Source organism: Leptonychotes weddellii, chromosome 5, assembly GCF_054177405.1.
Source record: "Leptonychotes weddellii isolate Sample4059 chromosome 5, ASM5417740v2, whole genome shotgun sequence".
Taxonomy (NCBI): Eukaryota; Metazoa; Chordata; class Mammalia; order Carnivora; family Phocidae; genus Leptonychotes; species Leptonychotes weddellii.
Genome location: NC_138373.1, coordinates 3773127 through 3783866, shown reverse-complemented (window position 1 = coordinate 3783866; position 10740 = coordinate 3773127). Strand labels below are relative to the sequence as shown.

The 10740-nt window shown below is 60.2% G+C and overlaps 2 protein-coding genes across 2 annotated transcripts in view; one reads left to right on the top strand and one right to left on the bottom strand.

Moving 5' to 3' along the window:
- Positions 1-2534, bottom strand: part of FSCN1 (fascin actin-bundling protein 1) — a 9833-nt gene extending 7299 nt beyond the window's left edge. Inside the window, exon 1 of the mRNA XM_006734357.3 lies at positions 1570-2534. Coding sequence (XP_006734420.1) covers positions 1570-2401 — 832 coding nt within the window. The 5' untranslated portion in view covers positions 2402-2534. The remainder of the gene's footprint in view (positions 1-1569) is intronic.
- ACTB (actin beta) overlaps positions 1-10740 on the top strand; it is a 333619-nt gene that overhangs the window by 285091 nt on the left and 37788 nt on the right. The gene's annotated exons all lie outside the window — the stretch shown is intronic.

Genomic DNA, 10740 nt, shown 5'->3' with positions numbered 1-10740 from the left:
CTCTGGGCCAAAAGGCTCATCTGTACAACTGAAATAATACTGCCCAAATCAATCAGCAAACTCAGGCACAAAACAGCCGTTACCCCACCGGGCCTCCACCCCCAGTGCCATGGGGCTGCAAGCCCCTCTCCACAGTCCCCGCCCACAATCAGGAGGGTAGCCATCAGGATGAAGGCAGGGAAGTTCACTCCACCAGGAGGACGGCACTGATTGGGCTCCCACCAAGCCATCTCCAGACTCTGGGGCTCAACTTCCCACTCAGCAGAGCAAGACCCCCACAGGTCCCTCCAGTGGGGCCTCCGGCTGCAAAGAATCAACTGTCTTCCTTGCCAAAGGAGGGACGAGGGCGCCAGAAGGAAGAGAAACCGCCCAGGGGGAGAATCTAAGAAGGGAAAGAGGGGGGCTCACTTCTGGCGCGCAGGCCGGTAGGAAATGGCCAGGCCAGCAGGGGGCCCGGGAAAGGACGAAGCGAGCTGCAGTCAATTGTTCCAGGCGGGACACTTGGCGTTGGGTTCACTCGAGGGTAGGGGCTTCCCGAGGGAGGCGGGCTGGGGTCTCTCGGCTCACGCTAAGTCCGCCTTCCCCACGCCCGCAGAGCAGAGCGCACCAGACCGGAGACGTGCGGCGGGAGCTGGGCGGGGTTCCTGGCAGGGCGCCATCCGCGCCACGCCGTCCCGGGACCCGGCCGCGAGGAGGGAGGCTGCCTCCAGGAGAAGCTCCGGACCGGGGCACTAGGCCGGGGACAGCGCGGGGGGTCCTCAACAGAGGGGACCCGCAGAAAACCGATCCCCTCCCCCGCCCCTCCGCATCTGGTTTTCCCATCTGCAAAGACCAAGCAGGACAAAGGGGGCGAGGGAGGGCCCTCCGGAGAAGCCCGCCCCCCTGCTCACAAAGGCCGCGGCCTCGAGCATGGGGCAGACGCGGGAGGAGGGGCTGGGGGGGAAGGGCAGACACACGGGAAGCACCCCCCAGCAGAGGCCGACCCCTCGGGGCTGCAAGTGGAGGTGCAGAAAGGCCCGGAGAGCTGGAAGGTGGAAGCGCACCCTGCGGAGATCAAAGGCTCCCCCATCCCGCCTGCGCTGGGAAGGCCGTAGGGGGTGGGGGTGCGCCCCGCGGGCACAGCGACCCTCGCCTCCGCCCGTGAGCTGCAGGCCCGCCGACGAGGGAGGGGCACGAGGAAAGGGGGGAGGGGCGTTTCCCCCCAACCCGGGGCTGCGCCGGGCGATCCGCGGGCTCGGCGCGCGTGAGGAGTCCTAGGCGGGGGGTTCGGAGGGTGGCACATAGGGCGGCACCTACGCGGGGCCGGGGGAGCCGCAATCCCAACGCGGGGTGGAGGCGTGCAGCGGCGCCCCCGGATGGGCAAGGCCCCACCCCTCGCCCCCTCCTCCGGGCCCAAGCGCACATCCGGCGTCGAGGCGGGGTGGCCGGCGCGCCTAGCGGGGGCGCACCCGGCGTCGCTAAGTATTGTAGCAGCGCCGCGGGCGAGAAAGGGCGGGAGGCTGGAGGTGCGGGGGTGGGGTGCGCTTTGTGCACCGACCGGGAGAGGAGGGGGGCGGCGTCCCCACTCACCCTGACGCGTGGACACGTTCCTCTCGTTGGCCGCCTGCAGCACGACCTGGGCGCAGCTCTGTTCCAGGGCGAAGAGCTCGTCCTTGCCCACCTTGGTGGCCTTGCCCGCCTTGAGCGTGCCGCTGGGCCCCGACGGCGCCAGGTAGCGGCCCTCGCAGTCGCGGAAGGCCACCTTGCCGGAGCGGAACTCGAGCGTGTAGCCGGTGGCGGGCTCGGGGCGCGCCACCAGGCGCCCGTCGTGGCGCAGGAAGCGGTGGTCGGCGGTCTGCACGCTGTAGCGCTGGTCCTGGAAGGCCAGCGTGATGAGCGAGTCGACGCCCCAGGGCACATCGCGGTCCACCGCGATCTCGTCCGCCGGCCGCGCGCTCAGGTGCGCGTAGCGCTTGCGGGTCAGGCTGTAGATGTTGACCTGCGGGTGCATGGCGATGTGCACGCTCCACTTCTCAGCCGGCGACACGGCCTGCGCGAAGCACGACAGGCGGTCCTCCGTGCCGCCGAAGTAACGCCGGTGCACCTCGGACTGCAGCGACCAGCGGCCGTCGTCGTGCGCCACGATGAGAAAGCGGCAGTCGGGACCGGGCACCTCGCGCTCGCAGGTCACGTTGCCGTCCTTGTCCGCCGCCAGGTAGCGGCCCAGGTGGCTGCGCAGGCACACGGCCGCGCTGCCCGCCTCGTCGGGCGGCTGCTCCAGCGTCCAGATCTGCTTCTTCTTCAGGCTGCTGGCCGACGCGTTCACCTTGAACCCGAACGCCTCGGCCGTCAGGTACTTGTTGCCACAGTTGATGAGGCCGAACTGGATCTGCACGGCCTCGGCAGTGCCGTTGGCGGTCATGGTGGCGGCGGGCGGGAGGGCCCCGGAGCGGCCCGGGAGGTCGGTGGCGGGTCCCCGCGGCGGCGCCCTGCTCCTTTGTTCGCGACCGCGGCCCGGCGCGCACCCTCCGCAGCGCTCCACAAAGCCGGCCCGCGGCGCGCGAGCCCCTTTCTAGGCGGGGTGACGTCAGCGCAGCGAGGCCCCGCCCCCGCCCCGCCCAGGGGCTCGGCGGGGGAGGGGGCGCAGGGAGGGCGCCGCGCGGGGACCCGAGGGGCGCGGGGTGGCGGCTCCGCTCTCCACGTGCCCCGGTTCTGCACGGCCGGCCTCTGCAGAGCCCCCACCTCGCGCCGCCGCCCCCTGCCCCCCAGTGCCAGGGCCCCACCCCCGCAGCGCCGCGGCCTGAGGATCCACCCGGAGCTCGGGACCCGTCGGAGGCCCCCCATCCTACGCTAGCGGGGAGGAAGGGTTTGAGGTTGTGACAGAGACCGCAAAGGCCCCAGAACGCATTAGTACTGGGTGGAGGCGGTCCGGAGGCTGCTCGGAGGAGGTGGCCTTAGAGCAGGGTTTTAAAGGGGAGAGGGCGCACTCACCCACCGCGCAGGGGCAGGTGAGCCAAAGAGGGGTGGGGGGGCAGGCCAGGAGCTGGGGGAGGGGCCTGCAGACCCCAACTCACCCAACTCAGGCCTTTCAAGACACTTCCACGAAGGCCGCCCAGACCCCGCCCTGTGGCCCAAGCACCCAGCCCTGCTGGCCCAAAATAGTTCTTCCAGGTAGTGGCAGAGACAAGTGACTGCTGTTCCCATTCTGGGGATCAGGGTTCTGGTCTTCCAGGCACTGGGGTGGGCTGGTCACAGGTGGGACCACTCCTGGCCCCACAGTCAAGGGCAGGGTCGGGGTCGGGGCTCCAGGACCAGTGTGCCCTTCACTTTATACCCCCAGGCTCCCACTGCATAGGTAGCTGAGCTGGTAGAAGCCCTCCTCCTTCAGGACCCCCAACTGTCTACCGTCCTCCCGCAAAGGGGACACTCCCTGCAGATGTCACCCCCCTCCCACCTCCTCCCCCTTCTAGGAACACTTCCCTTTTCTAAGGCCAGGACTTTTGCTGGGACATTCCCCACATGCCAAGCAAGCCCCGTGGAATGCCAACATGACCACAAGCTGCCCACAAGGTCTCGGGGCCAAAGGCAAAGAGCACTGAACTAGCTCCCCAACTGGTTGGTCTGGGCCTTGTCTTCTCCCAGGCAAACCCCTCCAGGGATTTTTTTTATCTTCCAGGGGAAAATGGTGTCACCTTCTCACCACTGTGGCTCTAATGCGTTTACTGGCAGGGCCTGGAACTCCAGGCAGGCAGTGGCCATAGCTTCCCCTCCCACAAAACCCATCCCTCAAGAGCCGGAACATCAAAAGTTTCTCATTTTGAGGTTATCTATTAGGCTTGAAACCCAGGATCTCACTGGCTGTGTGACTTTAGGCAAGTTGCTTAACCTCTCTGAGCCTCAGTTTCCGTTTTGTAGAAGAGATACAAATCCCCCATCTCAGGGTGGTCTGAGAGTCCCTGGGGGCATGGAGCTCAGACACTGTCCCTGTCCACCCTCAGGACCCATTCCAGTCCCCAGGAAGCCGTGCATCTAATTAGAAAGACCCCAAACCTCTGGCCAACTTCCAAGGCTCAGAGGAGAGGCGGATGAATAGCTCTAGGCATTTCCAGAAGGTTGTGTGGTAGCGGCTTGGTGCTGGCAGCAGGACTGGAGCATGCTGAGACCCGCCTACTGGGATCGGGGCTGGGCGGCGCCTCCCTCCGGTCTGCAGTTCCCCGCTCTGGCCCCGAGGCCCCCTCCTACAGCTTTGCAGCCTGGAGGCCAGGAAGGGGACTGGGGTTGGGGGCTCCTGCCTGTCAATCAGACCAGAGGTGGGAGCGGGTCCAGTCCTTCCCAGGTGATGCTTTGAGGGGTAGAAAGCCTGGCGAGTCCAGATGGGTTTGGCGGCAGTCTGGGTTCAAATGCACGTCTCTGGCTCTCCGCTTTGCCCTCTCTAAAAGGGGCGTGGTGACCTCACCTGGCTTGGCATAGTAGCCAGAGGACAGTAGAAGCTCAGGTTGATGACTCTGCACATCAGGTGCCTAGGAGACAGTGCCTGGCATGTGGTCAGTGCTCAGCAAACGCCGGCTGTTTTATTATTCACTAACAACATTGACAGGAGGGTCCTGGGGACACAGATGGGTCTCCTCTGGCCCCCAGGGTCCCCAGGGATCCCCAGGACGCTAGTCGTGTGGTCAAGCAAAGGCGGTGTCTGTGGGAAGCTTTAGGATCCGTCAGCCAGGAACTCTGGAGCCTTGTGCCTATTTGTTGAGTAAATTAAAATCGAATGGTGCAAAGGGCAGAGGTGGGAGGAGGAGGAGGAAGGAGCCCTGGGACCTGCCCGTAGGACAAGGACAGTCCCAGTGAACAAAATCCAGCCTGCAGGTTGCAGGACAGCAGCTGAGTCCTGGGACTCAGCGAGGTCAGCTGGGTCAGTATGTGAAGCATTGAGGTGAATTTCAACGGACGTGGAACTAAATTACTAGTATTTAAGGTTTTTTTTTTTCTGAATAGACGATAGGTTCACATGGCCCAGACATTCAAAAATGTAAAGGAGCCTTTGTCCCCCCGCCCGCCCTGCCCCATTCCCACCCCACGGGCTCCGCAAGTGCAGTTAGATTTGTTTCTTGTGTTTTCTCGTCTTCACACGAACACGAGCAAACTTGGGTTTGTATTCTTCTCACCATTATTTTCAACCCTTTTATCACTTGGTGTATCTTTTTTTTTTAAGTAGCCTCTACACCCAGTGTGGGGCTCGAACTCATGACCTTGAGATCAAGAGTCACGTGCCTTTGTGACTGAGCCAGCCAGGCGCCCGGAAGCCTCTTGGTTTTAAAACATATATATGATTATAATTAATTACTGTTGGGAAGCCAATACAAGAACAAAAATCTCAGGCAAGTTTAGCAAAAGAGCATTTTCACAAGTCACCCACTGCTCTGCACCCACGCCGTGTGCCCTCCACCGGCCTTCCCCACGTCTCGGTTACACTGGGCACCTCTATGTCCAGCACGGTCACACGGTGCTGTTGGCAGACCCCACCTCGGGTCCCTCTGGGGAAGGACAGGAACACGGTCGCTGTGTCCCCGGGCCCCACGGGAGCCCAGGCACCACCTGAGCGGCCCTGAAGGAGAGCGTGGCAGGGACCAGAACTGAGCGGCTCCTGGGCTGACCACCTTGTGTCTTGTGCCTGATCGGGGGAGGGAAATGAGGCCACTGGGAAGGGCTGCTCAGCTGGCCCCAAACCAAGTTCCCCAGGTGAGGATCCTGAGCCACGGAGACCCAGACCCCTTCTGCCCAGCCCAGCAGCCTCGGGGGGAATCCCTGAGCCCACCCCTGATGAGCAGGAGCTTTCTGAGACGAAATCCCAACGTGCGCCTGGCACAGAAGTCAAGGAGCGGACACTGGAGTCCCTTGGGTCCTGGATATGACGCATACTTGCCGTGGGACCCTCGGTGAATTACTTCCCTCTGGTGCCTCGGTTTCCTTGCCTGTCAGTTGGGAATAATAGCATCTGTAGAGTTTCTCAGGAAAACAGAGGTAGATATAATCCCGGCACAATGTTCCGTAAAAACAGCAACAAAATGCCTTCACCTTCACTCCCGGAAGTCGGCGGGTGCGCTATACTCTGTTTTTTACGCATGTGTGAAGTTTTTCATAACAATAATAAAACCTGGCAGACATTATAAAGCCCTCTTTTCACCTGGGCCGTAGCTCTGTGCGAGAGTGCTGCTTGTGATGTTCCGACCTCTGCCCACCAGACTGACCTTTCTATGATGATTCAGAAATGTATTAAGTAGATAGAGGTGGACATGATAGATAGGTAGATAGATGCTAGATGGATGGAGGGATGGATGGATGGATAGACAGACAGATGGTAGGTTGATAGATGATAGACGGATAGATAAATGGATGGATGGATGGATGGATAGATGGAGAGATGATAGGTAGGTAGAAAGATAGATGGATAGATAGGTAGATAGATGTTGGATGAATGGATTAATAGATAGATTAGATAGAAAATAGGTTGATAGATGATAGATGGAAAGATGGATGGATAGACAGATAATAGATGATGGATGGATGGATGGATAGTGGATGGATAGATTGATAGATGATAGGTAGAAAGATGGGTGATAGATGGATAGATAGGTAAATAGATGGATAGGTGGATAGGTTGATAGATGGATAGGAGATAGCGATAGATATTTAGATACAGAAATGCATAGCTTTATTTCTGAGGGTCTTGTTTATATATTTGGCTTAGCTTCAGCTTCTTTCTCTGCATCTCGCTTCCATCCTTTGGCGACTCTTCCCAATGAACCACCCCCCCGCCCAGTCACCAGGGCTGCTTGCACCCCTCCCTGCACCAGGGCATGTAGGGAGTCATAAAATTCCTACCGGGCTGATGCTTCCAGCTCAATCCTGGGCAATGACTGCCTGGACCAGCCTCGGGCTCACCTCTACCCCTCCCTGAGCTGAGCCATGCTAGCCAGGGCTCCTACACCCCGGGCTCCCTAGGGGTCCTCCTGGCAGGAATCTTCCCCAGCCTGAGAGCTGGGTGCAAGCTTGACTGGCCCCTGGGGACCCTCTTGCTGGGCTCTGCCCTCGCGGGGCACAGAGTCCATCTGGTGGGGGAGGCAGGCATTCATTCTCATAAGAGCTCCAGGCATTGTGCTGAGAGCTTTATCTGCTTTAACGTTCCAACAAGCTGGGCGTCTTCTCCATTTTCCAGATGAGGTGAAGGAACACACCCCACAGAAGGAGGATTGGTGGTTGCAGGGGGATGGGGAGGGACTACTTGATGGGTACAGGGTTCGTTTTGGGGTGAGAGAAGTGCTCTGGAGGTAGGGACAGGTGCTGGTGAATGTAGTTAATGCTACAGAAGTATATACTTTATCTTTTTTTTTAAAAAGATTTTATTTATTTATTTGACAGCGAGAGAGCACAAGCAGGAGGAACGGCAGGCAGAGGTTGAGGGAGAAGCAGGCCCCCCGCTGAGTAGGGAGCCCAAAGCGGGGCTAGCGGGGCTTGATCCCAGGACCCCGGGACAATGACCTGAGCCGAAGGCAGGTGCTTAACCGACTGAGCCACCCAGGCGCCCCAGGAGTATATACTTTAAAAGAGTAAGTTGCATGCTCTGCAAATTTTACCTCAATTTTAAAAATCCATCAACCTCAGGGGGGAACACAAAGAACACAACCAAATCACGTAGTTAGGTGTGATAGTCTGAGGACCCGAACCCCAGCCCCAGACTGTTGACTTGCTGCTCACAGCACAGACAGCTCCTCCGGGCTACTCCCTCCAGAGCAGCTGCTCCCCCTCCCTCCCTGGGGGGCTGGGTCACACCCCTCCCTCCCAGGCAGCTGCAGCCTCCCCAGCCTCCCAACCTCCTCACACCTCCCTCGCAGGGCTCCCCCTTCACACCCAGCTTGGCAGCCCCACACCACACCCAGTGAGACGCTGGAGACCTCACACCCTCCCTGCTCAGGGCTCTGCCAGCTTCTCTGGACTATCACCCAGAGACCAGGGTTTGGGGCCCCCGGGGTGGCCCTGGGCTCATCACAGCCCCCTCTACGAAAGGACAGGGGCATGAGGTTGTCCTGGGAGCTCCGAGCCAGCAGCTCAGAGCTGTGTGATGGGGACTGGGCTTCCCGTCCCTCAGAAGGAGGGGAGTGTGGCCCAGGCATGACCGAGGGGGCAGAAGTTCTGTCCACGTCAGCCCACCATAAATGACCTGCCTGGAGGCGGGAGCCTGTGAATGGCTTCCGTTGTTCTGCTGTCCCCGGGGGCCCCCTCGAGGCAGCCTGCTATGTACGGCCTGCGTCCCTCCAGGGCACCCTGCAAGGGGGAGGGACTCCAGGACCGCTGTGCCATCCGAGGCCGCAGGCTGCACCCTAGCACTATGGGGACAGAGCCGAGGAGGGCACAGGAGGCCATCGCCCCTGCACCCCGTCTCTGCAAACATCCCCTGCCAATCTCGGGCCGTTGCGTCTTCCGGTTACAAACAGGGCCCCCGAGACCTGGACTGATCGGAAAGGCCCTAGGCCAGCTTGAAGGAGGGATGTGCCGTTTTCAGGGTCCCAGGATGGCGCACCTGGCAGGGGGGCAGATCCTGGTCCGGCCCTGAGGCCCAAGCGTGTTTTGCAAAGTGAGGCTGCGCCAGCAGGTGCCTGGCAAGAGCCTGGCTAATTAAGAGGGCATTAGCACCCCGGGCAGAGCCCCGCTCCTGCCAAGACGTCCTTGCCAGGAGCCGGACCAGATTCCTTGGCCATGGAGAGGCCCCTGGCTGGTGGCAAGCCTCGGCTTGCTCGCATGGGCCACCACCCCACTCCTGCTCCGAAGGGCCTGCGCCCTTCAGGGCTCCCCCCGCCCCCCACCCGTGCTGCGAACCCTCAGGGGGACAGGCCTGTCTCTGGCCTCAGCTGGATCTACCAAACGGAGGGGCCATCCACTGTTGCCGGAGCCCGCGCAGAATCCATCTCGGTCAGCTGCGAGGAACAAGGGGTCTGCTCTGCCCCGGTTCAGCGAGGCCTGAGCGCTGTTCTGATCAACTCCTGATGCTCGGGGCCGGGGCGCAGGGGGGTGGATAGTAACAAGCATGTCTCCCTAGCACAGCTTGCCCGCAAGGCGTCCACCGGGGCAGGCGGAGTGGCTTCCGAAAAGGCAAGTGTGATGGTGCCCCTTTCAGCTTAAACCTCTCCCGTGGCTCCCCAGTGCCCGGCGCCCAGTGTCAGGGTCCCTAATGGTCTGGCCTCTGTCCACCTGCCCTGCCTCCCCCTCCGGTTCGCTCTCCTCCACTCACCCACACCCTCCACACAGGGCTGCAGCTTCCCCGACCTGTGCAGATGGCCCTGAGCAACATGGGTCTGAAGTGTGTGCATTTGGTAAATGTCTTTTCTGTTCCTTATGATTTATTTTTTAAAGATTTTATTTCTTTATGTGACAGAGAGAGAACGCACGAGCAGGGGGGAGCGGGCCTGGGATCATGACCTGAGCCGAAGGCAGACGCTTAACCGACCGAGCCACCCAGGCACCCCTCTTTTCTTTTTTTTAAGCCTGCCAGGCACCCCCAGACAAAATATGTGTTAATGGACTGTTCATGCTGTTGGGCTTCCAGTCAACAGTAGGCTATTAGGAGTTACGTTTTTGGAGAGCCAGAAATTATATGCAGACTTTCAACTGCACAGTGGTCAGTGCCCCCAACCCCCATGTTCAAGGGTCAGCTGTACTCGCCTCCTGCCAAAAGCCCTCACGCATCCTAAAGACCCAGTTCAAAAATAAAAATAGAGACCCTCCCTCGCCTTACCTGCTGCCCAGGCCTTTCTTGGCTCAATCCTCCCTGGCCTGTAGACCTTCCAGACTCCAGACTGCAGACCCCAACACTTCCATCAGCGGGCATGTGACCCCCCCCAGAACCCGCACTCTGGCTGCTTCCCAGGGAGAACCTGGGGGTGGGGTCCTGGACACAACAGCCCCTGATGTCTGAAATGCTCCTGTGGGGGAGGGGCAATCTTTCACCACCTGCCTGGCTCTGGGGTCCTGAGCTGGTACAGTCAGTCCTCCACGCCTCCCCCAGTGCATGCCCAGGACACTGGACAAGGGTCCAGGCATCAGTGGGGGTGCTCAGATTCAGATGGGGCCGAGGGCAGCTTTGCGGCATGAACAATAGGTACATCTGCAGGGTAGTCCCTGGTGAACAAAGCAAGGTCCTCACCGGGCTGGGAACAGGAGTTGCGGGCCACGGATGCAGGCCATTTGTGGGTCTCCCTCAAGTGCAGCCCAAGTGCCTGTGTATGAGAACTGACTTCTGCAGGCCCCACCCTTGCCACATGGCCACGTGTCCCTTTTGGCCCAAAGTCACAGCCCCCAGCTAGGGCACTTTTCATCCACCCAGAGGAGCACAATTTTCTAATTCATGCAAAGGCTCTGAACAGGCCAGCAGGATGCTGTCCTCACCCTTCTTTCCCTAGGCCATTCCTGGACCCCTTCAGAAACACCCTCTTTCAGCCATGGTACCATCAATGCATAAGAAAGAAAACCCCAGGAGCGCCTGGGTGGCTCAGTCGTTAAGCCTCTGCCTTCCGCTGAGGTCATGATCCCGGGGTCCTGGGATCGAGCCCCGCATCTGGCTCCCTGCTCAGCAGGAAGCCTGCTTCTCCCTCTCCCACTCCCGCTGCTTGTGTTCCCTCTCTCGCTGTCTCTCTCTGTCAAACAAATAAATAAAATTTTTTTTTTTTTATTTGAGAGAGAGAGAATGAGAGACAGAGAGCATGAGAGGGA